This window comes from Nesoenas mayeri (genome assembly GCF_963082525.1).
Source record: "Nesoenas mayeri genome assembly, chromosome: 3".
NCBI lineage: Eukaryota > Metazoa > Chordata > Aves > Columbiformes > Columbidae > Nesoenas > Nesoenas mayeri.
This window is the reverse complement of record NC_137544.1, coordinates 109,674,230-109,694,917: the sequence shown is the minus strand read 5'-3', so window position 1 is coordinate 109,694,917 and position 20,688 is coordinate 109,674,230. Positions and strand designations below refer to the sequence as shown.

At 44.1% G+C, this 20,688-nt stretch overlaps 1 protein-coding gene across 1 annotated transcript in view; it reads right to left on the bottom strand.

Annotated features, from left to right (window-relative positions):
• LOC308038713 (tau-tubulin kinase 1-like) overlaps window positions 1-20,688 on the bottom strand; it is a gene marked incomplete at both ends in the record, with an annotated part of 33,180 nt that overhangs the window by 11,902 nt on the left and 590 nt on the right. Inside the window, 2 exon segments of the mRNA XM_080341488.1 lie at window positions 17,768-17,797; window positions 17,801-18,326. Of these exon segments, the coding sequence (XP_080197614.1) occupies window positions 17,768-17,797; window positions 17,801-18,326 (556 nt within the window).

The following is a 20,688-nucleotide window of genomic DNA, read 5'->3' as shown; positions in this document are numbered from 1 at the left end:
TCAGGAATAATCTTGTACCACTGCCAAGCACTTAAAAATTCCATATATACACATTATGGAAGATTAATCGATGGAGGCGTGAGAGGGAAGGACATTAGAAAATAGGAAAAGGATTGGATATATCATTTCATGCTTTCTGATCTTCAGTCTCATAGTGCATCCTATTGTTGAGCTATTTTACAAGACTAAACTAGCAATGTTTATATTTTCTTGCCTTAATTTATTTACATAGAATCACAGCATCAGATTCAAATAGTGCATTTTTACATGAGAGAGCAAGTGAAGTTCCTGGTGATTTGCAGTGAAAGAAATGCCTGTATGACATTTGTTTTATTTGGTATATAGGTCCCACCCACTGTCCTGACAATTTCCAGATCATGAAATAATATTTTGCCTCCTGACATTCTCTCTGTACAATCAAACTCTCATATCTGTCCTCATCTTTACATGTTCTGAAAAGGCTTTGTTTGCCACTGACTTCCCCTATTGGTCCCGCATGTCAAACAGGAGAGAAGTGACTCACAGAAAAATAAAGCACACAAGCTCACAACAAGAGAAGTGGTGTTTAACCAGCTGTTTACATGGTTTGCAATCACAGATGGCAGCTGTGTATTAACTGAAAGAGCATTGCCAGTTCTCTACATTCAGCTGCTCATGGACACAATAATTTTGAGGAGTTTGATGAGTCCTAAGGATTCCAGGATTTGAAACTTGTGAAACTGTCCTGAAAATGGATGGTATCTTCCACTGTCATCTTTGAAACCAAACTGCCTTTAAACAACGTGATCACTATTCCTCACACAGACTCCATGTAGAGCTGAGACTGCTCCAAGTGCCAAAATGTGCCATTTTCCACTGTATCCTCCAAGGAAATCAGAGGGAGGGAAAGCAAGAGGCTGATCAAAGTTCTACAGGGACTGTATGGTGCAATAAATGGCTATGAAGTTGGTGAAGGTTTTGGAGGGGAAGCCATATGAGGAACAGCTGAAGTCACTTGGTTTGTTCAGCCTGCAGAAGAGAAGACTAAGAGGAGACCTCATCACTGCCTACAGCTTCCTCACAAGGGGAGGAGGAGAAGCAGGCACTGAACTCTTCTCTTTAGTGACCAATGACAGAACCCGAGGGAATGACAGGAAGATATGCCAGGGGAGATTTAGACTGGACATTAGGAAAAGGTTCTTCACCCAGAGGGTGGTGGAGCACTGTGGCAGGCTCCTCAGGGAGGTGTCACGGCCCCAAGCCTGACAGTGTTCAAGAAGAGGCTGGACAACACCCTCAGACACATGGTGTGAACTGTGGGGTTGTCCTATGCAGGGACAGGAGTTGGACTCAATGATCCTTACGGGTCCCTTCCAACTCAGGACATTCTATGATTCTATGAACGTGAGATATGCAATGCATAGGAAACTGGTGCAGGAAGCAAGCCTCGTGTATTCTTGGAAACAGCAAAGGCAGGAGGTAATGCGGGTACCGAGGGATGCAATAAGGATGTGAGGGATAAGACATCATGAATGGCAATGGAGGTGAACCTCAGGGGCAGGTCAATGTGTGGAGTGAGACACACACTGGCAAGTGGAGTAAAAATAATGTTGTGATATGGGGAAGGGCCAGGACAGGCAAAGGAGAACAAAGAGGCAACTAGATCTAAGAGATGTTCTCAAGCACCGAGGTTAGGATGAGGGGGTTCTGCTTTCTTGCCACATTGTATGTGGAGCCTACCAACATAAGCTAATTGGGTGGCAGCTGAGCAGCAATATCTCTGCTCATGGATATGATCCCAAAGCTAGATGTCAGCCATTCCTGGAGTGAGCTGCCTTACCTCAAATTCAGTCTAGAGCCTAGCTGTCCAAGCACAGCTTCTTCATCCTGGGCTGGCAAGATGGCAACTGCCAACATCCTTCACAGCTCAGGTTGTGCCTACTGCCTCAATGCACTGGAAGGGAAAAGCTGCCCTTAAACTCCCACCCTCAGCTGAGTACCTAGTAACTGAAAAGCAGCTAGAGAAGCTTCCTATATACTCCTCAAAAGCCATTTGGACACAGGATTTGAGAGGTGGGTTGATCTGCCTCTGTTCTTGGGGACTCTTCAAGAATCACCACATGGACTACAGGGAAAGAGCTGAAGGACAGGTCTGGGAGTCCAAATCTGTCACATGAAAGGAAAGCAACAGTGCAGGTTGGAAGCCTCTAGGAACCACCAAGACTTAGCCCAACAAATACAACCTTTGAACCAGTTCGTCCCCTTCAGAGCAACAGAACTGCAGCAGCCTTGACCACCACAATGTCCAGATTGAGACTCACAACCAAGAGAAAGAGTGGAAGAGCAAGAGAAGCTTTTCATTATGAAGAGGTAGCGCAGGGCTGGGGTTATATCATCTATATGGCTGTCTGACAGGGCATTTCTATTCTATTTTGTCATCAAAAATGACTTCACACAGTGAAAGAGGAGAAGCAACAAAACTCTTCCACTTACCTGCCCCTCAAAACTGGCAAAAAAGTATGAGAATGGCAGACAAAGTCAGATTCATACTAGGGACTTCGTCAACATGGGTATATCAGCAGGATACTCCTAATGCAGATGCGCTGGCATCTGCAAAATTGCACTTTTGTCATTATAGCCTATTTTCACCCATCCCCCTCCCACCAAAATGTTCTATACTGAAAGTGAATGTGTGCTAGCGTAACTACATTTACCCCATCCATGCCAGCTTAATCCTCCTTTTCACAGAAATCACCTCTCTGTAGCTCCTTCCTGTGGAAAGGAGGCCAGGGAGAGAGTGATACATTGGAAACATCTCCCATTCTGCAAAGAAAGTGAAAGGAGCCAAGAGACCAAGATATAAAAATATGGCTTTTGTATGTATATACAACTGATATGCATTTGCTCACTGAAGTAGAACAGGAGATCTCAGCAACAGATACCTGTGCTGATGCTAATGATCTCTGTATCATAAAGGAGTGGCAGATGCTCATTTCAATCCTCATTTTGCATTCTGACAAGAACAAGTGCTATGTACAATGGGAAGTAAAGACAGGAACATCTCTTTCAGGATACAAACCCTGTTCTTGGACCCTTCTGATAAACACAATTTGTCTACAAGTCTGATGCTGAAATTTTATTTCACTAGTATTGATTTACACTGACTTACCCCAGCAGAAGCACTTCAGGAACCTTCCCAAACATAAAAGGAACTAGTGCAACTAATGTTTCAGCCCATAACCCCATGACAATTTTTCCTGTTGACAGCCATTCATGGGTTGTTTTTTTCCCTGCTGACCCTGGCTTGCCAGTGTTTTTGGTTATGCAAATGGAGGATGAACCAAAGCAGGAGATGAATCAAAGCTGAAAACAACTTTCCTTCTCCCTGTGCAGGTCCATGCAGCCATATGAACATTGGGAAAGGGCTGGATGGGATGGGGTGGAGGTAGGAGGGCACCTCTTAGAGAACCAACACTTTTGTTCTCCTACCTTAACCACGAAAGCATAGCCTTCAATGGGAAATGACTGATTGCTACTTCCTTGCTACTTCCTTTTTTTTTTTTTTTTTTTTTTTGCAACTGATTTTTGACACATTTACATTTATATTTGCAGTCATTATAAATGAAACACAATAAATGCAATATAAATGTAATCTACAGAGTTCTTTTAGAATTGCACTGTAACTAGTTTTAATATTAATTTATTACTTTTCCATATCTATAAGAAAGATAGCTATTTTCACATTTATTTAATTTGCCAACTGTTCCTCAACAATATGTGGATTCCATAGTAATCATTACAGCATTAGAGGAAGATGTTAAAAAAGTCTGCAAATTGACTATTGTAACATCAGGATTCCAGCCCTTAGCACCAATTAATTTGTTCAGAATTGAATTGTGAAAGCCATATTGACCATGAAATAAAACTTTCCATTAAACCTAGGTGACAGCAACATGTCCAGTTATTTTGGTATACAGCCCAAATTGGATAGTTTAACAGGATGGCTTTAGAAATCAATATCCCACCTTACAGAATCTGAATGACAAAGAATTCAGTGTCTTTTAATAATGTATTTCAGCTGTTTACCACCCACTTACATCTTTAAAACAAGCATCCTAATTCTAGTTTGACCTTTGTGTCCTGGTTTTGTTAAAAACAAGTTTCTCTTTCAGTGAATTTTTGCCTGTCAGCTAAAGCCTTCATATTAACTGCATTTTCCTGGAGAACCAGACACATGTTTTGGTAAACCTAGCAATGGAATGCAAACTTATTGATAAGCATGGATGGACATCTCGCGAGAGGGGTGACGAGAAACAAGTGACCAAGAAACTGACCAACTGTGTATAACATTCCATTCAGGTGAATACTTCGTATAAAATGGGAGATCACAAGGATCTCGGCCCTTTTTTTCCCTTTTTTCCTCTTGTTCTTATGGCCGACATTAGGAGAGGACCTTGCTAGTCGTCCCTGCGAACTGAGACCTAGTGAGAGACTGAATCCAGCTCTGGTTGGCTGTGGAGTCTAATCCAGGACTTTGGGTGCCGGCTCTGCAGTTGCTGAGGCTTTCAAGATTGGTTTTGTATATTTTGTATTATTTTCTCTATTTTTATTAGTAGCATTAGTAAAACATCTTTAATTTTTTCCAGCTCTCTTCTCTCTGTTCTTCTTTTCCTCCCAATCGCCTCTCCTTAGTGGAAAGGGGGGAGAGGGAGGGGCAAAGAGGGGAAGTGGGGGGGGAAGAGGGGGTTAACAATACATCTGCCAGGGTTTTATTGTCACCCCGCAGTCTTAACCCTCGACAGAAAATTGGCGCCCGACACGTGGCACGAGAAAGGGGTAAATTTGGAGATTTTTTGGCTTTTCTACTGCTCTGACATACCTTTCAATTTTCTTGGCATGGTGCCAACTCATAGAGTTGTGAGACTCGCGCGTCTGTTTGCTTTGGATATTATTTGGTTGTATTAAGGCAAAGTGAATTACACTGATTTAAAGATGTTATGACATAAGTTGTATCAGTTATTTTCCACATTGTGCTCACTGATTCCATATCTGTGTTGGGCCTTCTTTTTAAATTGAAGTATTCATTATATAACAAGAAGGAACTGGACAATGGTCATGATCATACTGTGTGGTTTGTCACTGGTTTGTTTCATTATACTGCAGCCACTAATGAATTTCTACTCGCTTCTGCTTTACCTTGAAAAGCCTCCAGGAGAGATTAAAGAGCAGTACGGCTCTGTGTTTGCTAATTGGTCAAGCGAATCTTTAGAAAGGCTGACTAACAATACTTTCATTTTTTTTGCTAGGACAGTTTGCAAATGTTTTAGAGAATTTTGAATATCCTTGGAGTTTTGATAGAACTATGATGGTGTTATCTGGTTTGCTGAAAGTGTGTCAGTTTGTGCTTCTGTTAAGAGAAATGGCGTTCAACAGGAGGTTTGCGTCTCTTTGTAGTCCTGAGATTTGCGGTGCGTCTTCGGAAGCTTTAGTAAAAAGCACTCCGAGCCACTCGAGAAAGAGCAAAACAGCGAAAGCAACCACTGCCCCCCCAACGGCGGCTTCGCAGGCTGAAGCTACAGCTCCTCCGCAGAGTTCCTCTGCCAAGGTCGCTGCTCATAACATTAATTCTGCAGCCTCAAAGGCAGCCCCCCCTTCCTCACACACTGGGCACTCTTGCTGCTGTAACCATAGCGATCACTGTGACAGTCATTCAGACTCTGGAAATGAATCAAATGATGGTAAACCCATATCAGCATCAGTTGCTGGTTGTAAGAAAGTCACTAGAAAGACTACCCGTGCAGCAGATGATGGCACAGGGCCAACATCAACCCAAGGGGCACCATCAGGACAGGGAGGAGATGAAGTGACCACCACTCGGTCCTTTTCTCCAGGTGAGCTGAGAGATCTGCGAAAAGACTTTAGTTGTCGTGAAGGCGAGAATATTTTAACCTGGCTGCTCCGATGCTGGGACAATGGGGCAGATACAATTGAACTGGAAGGTGGTGAAGCCAGGCAGCTGGGATCTCTGTCAAGAGATTCCACCATTGATAGGGCAATTTCAAGAGAGTCTAACGCCACTACTCTCTGGACCCGACTCCTGGCAGCTATGAAAGTAAGATTTCCCTACAAGGAAGATTGTATATCCAAGTTAGGGAAATGGAATACTATGGAGAAAGGTATTCAGTTCCTGAGAGAATTAGCTGTGCAAGAGATCATCTATTTTGGACCAAACAGCCAAGAGGGAACAGACCCAGATAGAATCAATTGTTCACGACCTCTGTGGCGCAAATTTGTACAAAGTGCATCACCTGCATATGCTAAGTCATTGGCAGGAATGCTCTGGTCATCTAGAGGTGGACAAGATATTACTGAAGTGATTGAGCAGCTCCGTGACTTTGAGGACGGCCTTGCTGGTTCTCTACGGGCTTGTGTCTCTGCTGTGGAGAAACTGTGTGAAAAATCTGATGACCGTTTTGAAAAGCTATTGCAATAAATCAAAGAACTCAGAGAAGACACGTACCATTCACGACCTGCACAAACCTATGTTTCAGCTGTTAGGAAAAGGCATTTCCAATCTCGAGAGAGAGGACAGAGGCAGCCCACAAAAAGAGATTCACTGTGGTTCTTCCTACATGAGCAGGGAGAAAATATGAATAAGTGGCATGGAAGACCTACCTCAGAACTTCAAGAACGAGTACGTGAGTTCAAAGGAAAAACTCCTAGGAAGGTGGCTGCTCCAGTTTACAAAAGGAGCAGAAGAGATTCTGATGCTCTTGAAGGAACCTCTAATTCACACCCAGAGACTGTGCAAAACAGAAATTAGAGGTGCCCTGCCTCCAACCAGGTGGAGGAAAGGGATAACAGAGTTTATTGGACTGTACAAATACGATGGCCTGGTACAACACACCCCCAGGAGTACAAAGCTTTAGTGGACACTGGTGCTCAGTGCACAATAATTCCTTCTAATTATAAAGGAACGCAATCCATCAATATTGTTGGAGTGACTGGGGGATCCCAGGAACTGACTGTTGTAGAGGCTGAAATGAGCCTAACTGGAAAAAACTGGGAAAAGCATCCCATTGTGACTGGTCCAGATGCTCCGTGCATCCTTGGCATAGACTACCTCAAGAGAGGGTATTTTAAGGACCCAAAAGGGTATAGGTGGGCATTTAGTATAGCAGCTGTGGACACTGAGAAAATTGAACAGCTGTCTGATTTGCCTGGTCTTTCAGATGATCCTTCTGTTGTAGGACTGCTGATGGTTGACGATCAGCAAGTGCCAACTGCTACCACGACAGTGCATCGCCGGCAACTATCTTCTCTCTGTTCTTCTTTTCCTCCCAATTGCCTCTCCTTAGTGGAAAGGGGAGAGAGGGAGGGGCAAAAAGGGGAAGTGGGGGAGTTAACAATACATCTGCCAGGGTCTTATTGTCACCCTGCAATCTTAACCCTCTACACCTTTGTTACTTTCTCTTCCAGCAACTAGACCCATATCTTTGCCTGGCAGATTAAAAAATGGTCTTGCTCTCTTCAGGTAACTCTTAACACCAGCCATGTCACTTTCTAGTTTTGTCTTTAATGACAGACTGCATTTCTTCACGCTCATTCTACAAGGCAGGTTTTACAGAATCAAAAAATTTTTGCATCACTTCTCCTTTTTTAGGTTTTGAAAATATTTTTTAAAAAATTTCCATACAAGACTTGGATACGATGCCTGGTAGAGAGCTCACCAGTATAAAAGATCTCCTCTCTGCTCATATCTTAATTTTCCTGCTTATACATATATATATATATATATATATATATATATTTGTTTTGTTTTGTTTTGTTTTGTTTTTGCTTTAGCAACATAATGAGAACTTACATGCAGGTAATTTTTTCCAGTAACTCCCACTTCATTTTGGGAGACAGCACCTCCCAGGGCACAGTTTCTCCTACTTTGAGCATGTGACCCATATTCTTCGTATTCAAAACATGACCTTGTCCCTGGCTAAATGCAATAATCAGTTTGAATGCATGCAACTCATCAAATGATCCAGACCTTTATGCAGAGCTGGCCTGCATTATTTTATGAAGCCACCCATTTTCCTGCCACTACGAACTTTCTCCTTAGTGATTTCTTTTCTCTTCTTGACAACCATTAAAGGCACAGAATAGTGCTGAGCTAAGGGCAGGAGATCAGGAGTCCTAATGAGAAACATCACCACTTCTGAGAGATAGCAACATATAAGCATATTTTGTTTGGTTAGTTGGTTTTCAACTTATTAATAACTTTAACTAGAAGAAAGTCTTAGTGAAGTCAATATAAATCAACCATCTTTATCAATCAGACTTTCAAACTTAGAAGAGTTTCAAGTTTACTTGGCAAGAACAGTTTTATATATAGACACAATGAGTAGCATTAGATTACTGCCCTTTAAATTTTATGTATGGAGCAACTTATCAGCTAGTCATTGTTTTTGTCTAAGGGGCAGCTTAGAGTTTGTTGCCTTTTCTCGCTAGTGAAACTAAAAATGGATTTTTAAAAAATAAAACAACAGAAATCTTCATTCCTTAAAATTTATCAGGAGAAGTGAACACTAGTGTTTTGGAGACTACGAACTAAAAGTTATTAAATTTACTGATTTTAAATCTGCTTCTTTCACAAACTCCATTTTCTCTGGAATCTGCTGTTCTATTTAAGTCCCTACTGAACATGGAAAAAATAACATTAGAGCAGAGTCTACTCAAGGAAATCATTCCTTCTCATGTCGCTTTGAGAAAGGCAAAGCCCTGCTCTTTCTGGTGTGTGGGAATTGCGGAAGATGGAGCGAGGAGGAGAAATATAAACACACTCAAGTGACCTGCAGCTGGGGTATAAAGAAAGCACATACATCACGCTAATTGTTTTGGTGATCTTGTGTGCTTGACAAGTAGAAACTCTGTATTAGATAACACAGGCCTGAGAGAAACCCTATGGCACCTTATAATGTCTGAGATTCCTGCATTGTTTTGAGAAAGAGCAGAGCACAGCAAGAGGCTGTGTCTGCTCTCAGCCTTGAAATATAGGCAAGCGCAGCCGGTCTAGTGATCTTCTAGCTGGGCTGAATCACTGCTGCGCCTGCATCCTTGCTTGTCTCACCTCTGCATGGGAGCTTAGGTGCCACTTCGGAGATCCTCCAGCAGAGAAGTAACTAAAATAAAGCTTGCTCTTTACAATTGTATTCATGGCCTCTGGCTCTTCTTGCAACGTGCCTGTGCACACACTGGTTTCTGTGCTTGACAAGAGAAGAACTGCCAAATAAGACTAGGCTACTGGTAAATTCAGTCATATTTCTGGCAATGCCCAGTGGGTTTTTTAAAAATAAAACTGATCAACAAATTGCAGGTAAAAATTCTGGCTGGGCAGTAAAGTGCCCTGTTCACTCATGTTCTTGCAGCAAATCAAAATAAATTTAAATTCAAGAATGACTGTGGGAAGAGACCAGTCATGCCTACGCTGAACCTTCTCAATGAGGGTGTGTTGCCCTCTCCATCTCCATCCCTCTACCCAGCAGGATGCTCTGTGGCACGACTGTGCCTGAGCACATCTTGCGGCACACAGACCCACCAGGCCAGGTCCTACGAGCTTCGGCCAGCACCACCCACCCTGTCAGGGGCTTGCACTCTCTGGGGTTGCTTACAGAAGGGTGAATTCAAGATTAAGGGAGCCTCAGGCAGGGTAGATGTACCTACAAAAGTCAGTATTTGGAAGGAAGACTGTAACTCCACTGGAAATACCATACTTATGCAGTAACACCTCCATGTCACAACTTTCTTCTAACACCCATACTTATCCCATGCCATTTTCTCATTTGCCTGAGCTTTCTGTATGTTTTCTTGTCTGTATCCTCTGCTTATATGCTTCCTGCAGAATTTTTTATTTTGGACTTGCACTTTCCTAAAGCCCTGAGCACCAGCAATGACCCCTTCTTCTTTAACCTTAACATCCATACTGCCTCTTCTCCCAGAAAACTGGTCCTAAGGCTCATTTCAGTAGAAAATGGTTACTACATTCACTTAATTACAGGTCTTCATACAACCTGGTGTTTTACACTGCAGCTATACTGAGAAGGGCAATATAGCCCTGCAATCTGGGGAAATAAGGATACTTATAACAATTTATATTAACTTTGATCTCCCTTTTCCTTTGAGACTCAAGTCAGTTTTAGACAGGGGCTCTGTATACTAACTGCTTATTTAGGCCACTTATTTCTCAAGTGAGATCTGTTATCACAGGCATTTCCAAGCAAGGCCATGATGCAGGGCTCCTCTGCCATTGAAAATCTGCAGGTGCCTAAAATTTCTGGAATTTAGAAACAAAGGAATATACGTCTGGATCGGTAAGAAAATCCTTGCTATCCAGCTTAGGAGTGGAGAGCAGACAAATGGGTCCACTGTCACATAACAGAGGCAAAACCAGACAGACAGAAATTTGTGGTGACTGTATGGAAACCAAACTGCAACAAAAAGCAAGGAGATTTCCAAAGCCAAAGCAACAAAGAGATACATGATCATAACTCCATAAGAGGGACAAATCCTGAGGTCCTGCCTCAGGTGAGCTTCCAGTAGGAGTCTGCCTATTTCTACATGGAGTAAAACTGCCTACAGATTTGGCCCAGAGTAAGACACCAACAAAGATGCTTGAACCAATTCGCCCAGTGAAGGTAACGCTTGCTGATACCTCCACAGTCTCTCCACTCCAGTCATAATTTGACAATGTTTGTGGCTTGATTGCACGTGTTCGGCAAGGCAGCCCTGCACTTTCTACCCCAAGGTTGCAGGACATGCAAGCGAGTCTCTGAGAAGAGCCCTGGCATTCAGCTCTTTCATATATATCACATGTTCACCATCTGTGTTCTCATCTTCGGCCATGCTCCTGCCTCTCACCCAGGTTGCTGGGAGGTTTAGAAAACCAGATGTTTTCAGTCTCTGTGGGGTTTGGCTGCCAGGGCTTTGGAAGTAACAGTACCTTAGGCCGGTGTTGTCTGGGATTCAGTATTGCATTAAGTGGTGACACACTGTGGGCAGGTGGGGATCTATTATTGCATTGTGGAGGCTGCCGCTTCCCTGAACAGGCTATGTTTTGTGTGTGAAGCGGGCCCACACCTGCTGGAGCTGGGACCTGGAAATGCGAAGGACGGAAGGCATGAGTCTGTGGTTTCCTGCCGTGAGGGGCATGTGCCTGCGGTGGGGCATGCGCACGGGGCTGCTCTCCGCCGAACGGCTGCGCTGTATGAAAGTGCCACCAGAGTGGGGGTAGTGTTCTGTCTCCAGAGTTGAGGAGGAAAAAATGGAGGACGCCAGTCTTCTCAGGGGGCTGTACCTCGGGAGGGAGTGCTGAGAAGGCCTGTCCTCCTCCAACTGAAAAAGACCAAGAAGAGTGGAGGAAAAGGTGTCAGGCAAAGACTTGACTCGCCCCTGGTTTGTGATGCGCATGCTGCAGGCATCTTCGCCAGCAGATGTAAAATGCCTAAGTGGGGCTTACTTACTGCTCTGCATCTGTAAATTCCCAGGGCACGTATGGGCACCATAGGAGTCTGCCATTACAGGAGGCCTGCCCTGCTCTCCCCAGCCACATGCAGACACAAGCGACACCAGCAGTGTCAAGCTCTGCTATGTCAGTCCCCTTCTCTATCTCTTCAGGCTACCTGCCTCACCTCTCTGTTCCTCTGGCATCACTCATCTGGACACATCATTCAGCTACTCATACATCTTGCAAACAGGTAACAGTCAAAGTCTGTACACACCTGGAAACCAGGTGTAAGAGAAATGGTGAAACAGCTGGTGCTAAAATGATTATGTGTATTTAAAAGTGAACGATTCTTAGTTGGTTTTTTTTTTTTTTTTCCAATAAGTCTTATAAAACTTGCTCCAGAGATTTGGGAAGGTAACTTCGGGAGCTGTTGGTGGACTTTTCTTTTCTGACACTTAAACTACTGGTCCCCTGATACACTTTTATATTGAGTACCTGCTTCTAGTTTTGATAAGCCGGGGAAAGGCAGCAGCTGGAAAGGCTGGCAGAGTATAATTCTTCTTTCAGTGAGAAATACAAAACACAGAGCCACAGGAGGACATGAGGAGAAGATGCATTCTTAGGTCCCTTTTCTGTTTCTGTGATCATGGGATGGCCAGGAGAACAAGGAAAATATACTCACAGAGCACAACTTGTGCAAGGATGAGATTGCAGTCCCTACCTTCCTACATACTGACTAGAAGACAGAGACGTTACAGGAATGACTTCAGATTCTTCACCCTGAAAATGCTAAGTCCTTCCTCTTCTTTCTGCCTCTGCTATGAAACTAGCACTTTCACAGGGGTCAGCAACCTCAGTTTCCAAAAACAGATCATTTTTCCTAGAATTACCTTTTTCCTTTCAAATCCATTCCCTTCCTTGTGCTGCGTTTTTTGGTTGGTTTTTTTTTTCAGGCAGTCTCTGTAGGTTTCAAAATGTAACTGGGAAATGTGAAAAGGCAATATTGTATTTTCTTCATCCAAAACAGTTCTCCTTATCTTACTAGAGATGTTGCCTTTGCAAATGATATGAGAAAAAGAACTGAACTTCATCCAGTCTCATCTCTTTCCTGTCACCTTCAATATCTCTGCAGTGCTTTGAGGCAGGTATCTTAAATTCCTAAGTTTGTGGTGGGCATTAAACGTGAAGAACAATTATTTACAGTCCTAAATGTACTGCATTTCACTGCATAGGTCAGACTCTCAGATAATAATAATGATGTAATACTGTTATACAAAGTATTTGAGAGAGACAAAGAAATTCTAGACAGCGGCTATAATTTGTCATAAAGCAAATAATCTCTCCATAGATGCTGTAGAAATTCAGTCCTGGGTATACTGTTTGGAGGCTGCACAGCTAAGTATACCAGAATTGTTCTTATTACTTTTTGCTCCATGTTTGGGCTCAGCATACTTCATGATTTCCAATGTATCATCTCAACGTGGTAAAGACTTCTCAGATCAAAATTAATCACTCCAGCTACCCAGATGGACCTCCTTCACAGCACAGTACCAAGGGCCTTGCCCAGGCCACGAAGGGGCAGATCGCAGTGCTCCATCAGCAAGCGCACTTAGGTATTGCTGCCTCTTGGCTGAAGCTCAGGTTACAGACATGCTTAAATTGCACAGTCGACGCTGGAGGTGCTGTGCCCTTCTATCCCTCTGCCCTTGGCAGAAATCAGGTTGGACCACCTTCCATCAGGCCTATCCTGCTCTGTTTGGACAGGAGCAGCATGGGAAGTCCTGGAAAAATGTGATGTTGATAGGCCTCCATAGATGTAAAAGATTTAAAATGTAATTAGGAATTTCTACTGAGCTTGAAGTTCCGATTGTTATGACCTGTATGTATATACGGATCATACATAAGAATTACTTCTCTTACAGTATCACTTTTTGTTGATCCTTTATTCCTAACACATGGATGGACAAGGACCCTGAATCTAAAAAGCCTAAGGGACAGAGGACAACTCTACACAGATCGTTCTCCATCAGCTGGCAAGCTCTTCTCACATGGATGGAAGCTGGAAGAGCTGCATATCAAAGAATCACATAATCTACAACAGGCACCAAGTGCAGCTCAACAGGAAAGACACTGAGTGAGGGGCAATGAGAGTCTGTCTCCTTCTGCAAACGCCCATTTCTCACCACTGAGAAATGGTACCTCAGGTCTCCTCAGAGCAGCCCATGGACAATGGGACACCAAGACACATAGCACCTTTTCATATAGCATTTTTCCTGTTGCCTTCTTCCCCAGCCTGCCTCTTCTGCCCATGGTTATGAACCTGAGAGCCTGCTGTGTTTTGGTTCTATCCATTGCTTGATTATTTAGACACAATACATATTAATATACTATGATACATATATTTCTATACTATAAACATGTATAAATAATATTTATATACCCAGCTTTTCTTCTTTCTGCCTTGGAGCCAGTGAATTTGTAGTTTCTGTCCTTTCCTCCTGTTGTCTTTCAGCACTCTGGGAGTGACAAGGATTTCCCTTATCACTGCTCCAGTGTCTGGGGACACAGAGGCCACCAGGCCCAAAATATAACCGAGAGAAAGCCCTGCTCAGCTTTCAGTCATCAGTGCAAATCAGAGTTCAGCCAGGTAAGAGACCTGGGCCAATCCAGGGCTCTACAACACATGAGAGAGAGGCTCTACAGATCACCCAAAATGCTTGAGCCCTGTCCTTGTTGTGAGGCAGCCCTCTCCTGTGTCTACGTGTCTTTTTCCAAGGAATAATCATCGCCAACTCAAACCAACAGAGGAAGAGAACAGCATCAATACTGTTGTCAATGAAGTGGACATCCTCTAACCAGCCGTGCTGCTCCCAAGGGTATTGGGCAACATCACAACTATAGCATCCCTCAGATGAGGCAATGATGAAGGTCAGGAGCGTGGGGGCACCCATGGGCTCAGCACCTGAACTGAGAATATTTTCTTGGCTCAGTGAGGGTCTCAGCACAGATTTTTATGGAAGAAAAACAGTGATTAGAGGTCAAGTTGGACTCCCAGGTGGAACACTGGAACAGGCTCCCCAGGGAGGTAGTCACGGCTCCAAACCTGACACTATTCAAGAAGTGATTGGACAATGCCCTTTGACATGTGGTGTCAATTTTGGGGTTGTCCAATGGAGGGACGGGACCTGGATGTGACGATCCTTGTGGGTCCCTTCCAACTCAGGACATTCTATGATTCTGTGATTCTATGATCTGTCCCAGGCAGCCTGTGCAATGTGCCTCTGACTGCCTCCTGCCTTACCCATGGCATTACCAACACAGGTCTTCATGCTGAGCATCCTTGCTTGATCTCTCAGCAGAGAAGTCAATGGCGGGGAATGGCTGGGAAGGGCTCATAAGCTCCTCAGCTCCTGCCCTCTCAGGGTCAAGACACGCACAACTTCAAATAACTCTATTTGTGGCACTCTCCTGGCTGTGGAAGGCTGCCTGTGGGATAAAAGAGGCCTAATGTGGGGAAATGCTGAGAGGGTTGGGACTGTTTAGTTTGGAGAAGGCTCATGGGGGTTCTCACCAACATTTATAAATACCTGATGGGAAAAAGAATATGGACCCAGACTCTTCTTAGTCGTGCCCAGTGAAAGGACAAGAAGAAATAGGCAGAAATTGAAATACAGGAAATTTCATTTAAACATAAGAAAAAGGTTTTTTACCATCAGTGTGATTAAACACTGCAACACGTTGCCCAGAGAGGTTGCGGAGTCATCATCCTCAGAGAGATTCTGATTGTACGCCCTCCTGAGCAATCCTGAGTGGGACTAGATCTCCAGAGGTCCCTTCCAACCTCAGCCATGCTGTGATTCTATGATAAGCCAGAGGTGACTGTCTTTTTGCCAGCAACAAGTAATGGGTTATATATTGGAGCCAGAGAATGGAGGAACAGAACAAAGCATGAGAGGAGGGATTACCCATTTGCTCTCGGTTTGTACTTTGCTGATACCAATGGATGATCACCAGTTTCTGGGAGACCAGAATGAGGTCCCAAATCAGTACAACAGGGCCTAGGACCTTAATCATGGTAGGTCTGCATTTAGTGATAATTTTAAAGGCTCAGTTCATATCCAAAGGTAAGGAAGATTTTCTCACACACACACTATCTGTTCACAATTTCAATCAAACCCAGAGGAAGCCCAAGCCTGAGCTATAGGAAATATCTCTCATTGCTAGTGAGGCGTTCAGTATTTTCATTAGTTAATTCCTTGGTCAAATCATTAACATCCCAAACAACTGTCCCTCCAACTCTGCCGCACCTAAGGAGAACAGGCTGATGCTTTCCTTCAGGCACCAAGTAATTCTTCCTTTCGGAGTTGGCAGTTGGCTCTGTGACAGCAAATGGAAAAAGAGGAATGACACTGCAAAGCTGTGTATATAGAAGCAACTGAAGGGTCCAGAACTCAAAGGATGCACAACTGAATCCTGGCCAGCCAAAGAAGTCCAGTGTTGGTCTATATGTACAAAGTTAGGTCCAGGAGTAACCAGAGGGTGTTTCAAAATACAGGAGCAAAAAAATGTTCAGTCAGCTGGAGAGCCAAGGCTGTCTAATATATTAGCAGTAATCATCCACAATCCCATTAATTTACCTTTTTTGCCTGCTTTTTAAGTATCGCCGTGCAGGAATTAGCAGCCTTCATACTATGTCATACCCAACTCGCCCAGTCATTTCTTATAACTGTATTAGGTGCGGTGGCCAAGAAGGCATCTCCAGCCTTCTTTAGCTATGCTAAATACATCAGTGAAGTGTTCCTGCTGGTTCCTACGGCTGGTTCTTACCAGCTGGCTCTTGCTGTGTTCATCACAACTTGCAGATCTTGCACTGACCAGCCTAATAAGTGTTCAGACAGAGCAAAATCAGACACAGACCCTTTCAATTATGCTGATCTTGCCTGTGCAAGCTCCAGATATCTGTGTCATCCAACATCTTGGCTTCTTACAAGCAAACACCTCCACCTAGGAACCTTGCAACTGGATGCAGTCTTCCTGAGAAGCATGTACTACTATTATTCCATGCTCAGCAGGACAGTCCCACTGGAGCCTGCTATCAGTATTTCTGTCCTTCCTGTAAGTACTGCAGCCTCATACACCTCAGCAAGGAACACTTTGGTTTGATTCTTTTCATATAGTTTATTGCATCAGTCATGTTTTGCTGCCCAAATTAACAGCACTTTTTTCTTGTACCTCTCCAAGATCCAGAGAAGAGAAGAATCTGGTCAAGGCCTGAACAGAAGGATGCTCTTTTAACATGCTCCAGTCCAGTGAACACTCCTTTAGAGAATAAGCTCAAGAGAGAATAGGACATGGAATTACCAGCTTCCAGAGAGGAACAAGCAGGCTGCCCAAACGCCTGCCACAGGAGGATGTCACTGTGTTCATGACCCGAGACTTGTCTGCTCTTATGGATCCCACATTCATTAACCTACAAATACAAAAAGCCCTCGGGAGAACAATTTTATTGTCTCTTGAAGTAAACATTCTGGGACAGCCTTCTTCTGAACGTCTGAGAAACGAAGATTAGACATGACAGAGGAACTCGGAGCCCAACAGTATCTAATGTTTTTCCAGGTCATCTAATAAATTGCCTCCCACTACAGCCTGAAGTTCTTTGTATCTTCAGAGGACCACAGAAAAAAAGCAAAATCAAAAGAAAAAAGCCCTCTACAACTATCTGGAACAAACAGAGTAGGTAAAGAACATTTCTGTGAGTTCTGGTAACAACAATGTCAATCACAGAAGTAATGTTGATGTGATGTGTGTGCTGGTTCCTCTGAGCTTTTTATTAGGTATTTAGAGAAAAGTTTAATCTCAGGGAGTTATTTCATGATTTGCATTGCTGTGCCCAGTGCTGATGTGTGATTAGTATAGAGGGCAGACACTGCTGTTGCTGCTGAGAAACTATGTGGAGAAGATTGGCTGGCAACACTTGCATACAGCTAAGTGGTTATTAACAAAACACTGTGGTAGAGCAATAAGAGAACTGATTTAAGATACCTACAACCACAGCTGTGCTCTCCTCTTGTCACTGTGCCAAATCAGCTGAAAGATCTTGATAAGAGTGTGTCCTTTGTAGGGGATGTTACGAGCTATAGGGAGCACTTCTAAGATGTTCACAACATTTAGAAGCACTGTTAGAAGCAGTTTCACAAAAGCATCCATGCTTGAGTCACAGACTTCTCCAGTACAGCTGAGGTTTTCTAAGATGATGCTATGCTAGTCAACAAAATACAGACCCAGGGATCTTACCTGTCTCTGAGGACCAGTAGGTTCAGATTCTCATCTCCTTTGTCGGAAAGCTGGTGCTGAATGTAGGGGAGAGTGGGCTGGACTTCCCATCTGCTGTTCATGTTTACTGTCAGATACTGTTTGAGAAGGTCCTTCATGTCTGTGGGAACTGTCCTCCTCAGTCACAGGCTGCATACCCCGACCTCGTCCATCATGCGCCTTTGGCCTGACTGCAGCATCTCCTCCTAAGCGCTTTCTCTCCTCACCGTCTTCAATAGGTCTCAGTTCCTCAGGCTCCTCATCTGTGGTTCCAGAGGTGCTCGGCTCAGCACCTGGGTGAAAGTCCTTCAGCTCTGTCACCTTATCAATGATAACCCATTCCTTGCTATCAAAGTCCTCCTCCTCTGCAAGTGGTACTGAGCGGAAGGCATTGCTGAGGGCTTCATGTTCCACCGAAGCAGACACATCCATCCTACCACTTGCCTGCCAATCAGCCTGGCCAGTATCAATGGACAGCATCTGGGCTGGCTGGGAGGAGCATACAAGCCGTGATGGAGAGCCAGGTAAATCCATTCGAGATCTAAAGACAGAACATGAAGCCATTAGGTTGGAGCAAAAATATTTCTTTAGAATCTATATGGAAAAAGATGTTCCCCCTAAAGTGCTTCAGTATGAGAGTCACATCGCCACCAGCTTTTGAACACAGGCTCTGCTGGTTTTGGCACTTTTCAGGCACAGTCCTGACTGCTGCGCACACTGCTGTTCATTCGCGACATCACCTACGAGGAAACATTTCTCCGGTCGATGTACCGCTCAGCTTTCTTCTCGTTTAACTGTGAAATGTCAGCGCGGGGAATCCGTCTCTGTCGAGCAAACATCAATCCTGAATCGGTTTTGCTTTGTTGCTTCTACCTAGGAGATTTTCCTTTTCTCTGTTCTCTTGCGCACTTGTGACTGTGCTGAGTCTCACCGAAAAACATGCAGAAACCTTTCCATAAGCACCTAGGTATATGCGCCCACCACAAGGGGCACGCCTACGCAGCTAGAGAAAAGCACCTATCTTTTCACACACTGACATAATAAGCAAACACATGCACACTTCTGCAAGCACGCCCTCTCACTTCTATTTACAGGAGGACGTACGGCAAATGCACTTTCATGCTGGAGGGTAAACACGTCGGTTTAAGACTGAGGCACTACACACACGTACACAGGGCTTCACATTTGGAGGGTAAGCGCAGATATGCTCCTGTTTGGGGATGAAACTGTGTGGGAAAGGCTTATAAAGGCTTGTCTGTCCACATGCGTGTGCCTTGCTGTGGGTTCCATTCACGTTTAAGCTTGAAGGAGTGTACAGCTGTGGTGTTTGTTGGAAGGCTTCTGCGTCTGTCCAGTTGCACAGTCCTGCGTTTCTCATGTGGACAGACGCAAGGGAGCTCTGCTAGGAAAGAATCAACGAGAGATATTGTGGTTGGGTTTTGATAGATAAAGATCTGTTGCTGGATTAGTCAGGCTCAAAGGTATTTCAAGGCCGCTTCGAGAAGCTGAGTGCAGAGCCTGCTGTGAGAAAGAGGGGCTTTCCTCAATCAGCAGGGTCCTGGCGTGACGTGAATCATCGGACGTATCATCAGTGAGACTCCAGCGCACGGACCGCCCACGATACTCATTTAACAAATCCATGCTTGGAGCGTGGACGCGTGATTAGAATATAGTCACGTATATAAGGAGACTTGTTTCTGTAATAAATGGCTTAGCGTGATTCACATTGAATCGACTTGTTTTGCTTAGTCCTTATCTCCCTCTACATATGGTGACCCCGACATGATACTCTGAATGGCGTACCACGAAAGATGGGGAAAAGCCTAGAGCGGCCCAGCCGGAGGCGGATCAGCTGGAATGAAAACCGGGCGGAGGCGTACGAATGTTCCGCATTTTGTTGAAGAAGTCACTGTAAATGGTGAGCGGCTGGGAGCGGGAGGAGGGAAGAGTGAAGCTATGGGGCAAAATATATCCTTTGAGGAAGAAGCCATAGTTAAACTCCTCCTGCCTATTCTCTCTATGAGAGGACTTAAATAAGAAGAAAGTAACATATGTGGACTATTAATTCGGTATAGAATTAATGGTTACTCGGGAGAAAACGGGAAGGCTTTTAAACGTTAACTTCGGGACGATAAAGGGCAGAAATTATGGAATAAGGTCAGCAATGGAGACGATAAAGCAACTAAATCACTAGTGACTAAATGGAAGCTTAAAATTTCCACCTTAAAAGTCTTTAAGGCTGAGTGGGCTACCGTTGCCAGAATTTTTCCAACGTTGCAGCCTGATAACAAACCTAAACATAACTGTGAAGTTTACCCGGATCGTGTCTTTTGACCCCCTCCCCACTCCATCCCCTGTTGTGCCGGCGGCACTGATACAGCAGTTTGTGGCGGGGGGAGGAAAATTACCGAGTGGATGGCCTTCCATACCATCACACGACCCTAAGGAGACCAAGCAGTCCAAGGAACTGGAGTCAGATAATTTGTCAAAAGAACTGTGTGAAATGTAACAGCTATAGATCATTTAGAACAGAACAATGGGGATTCGTTGAAGGGGGCAGGTATCCCAAAACTCCTGGAAGAGACACTAATTGACACACCGCAACTACAGACACGATAAGTTTCTGAAATCCTGAGACAGTCAACAGATCTGGCATATCAAGCTATGAGACAGGTGACTGAATCCAACAAAGCAGCCAAATCATTTACAACTATTCATCAGGGTCCCAATGAGAATTACATGCAATTTATTGACCATCTTCAAGACACCATCAATAAGCAGGCCGAAAACTTAGAAGCTAAGGAAGCACTACTCTTGAGATTAGCAGTAGAGAATGCTAATGTTTGCTATCAACGTGTTATTTGCGAGTTTTACAGTACACTTTATGTGCTCCTGTGTATTGC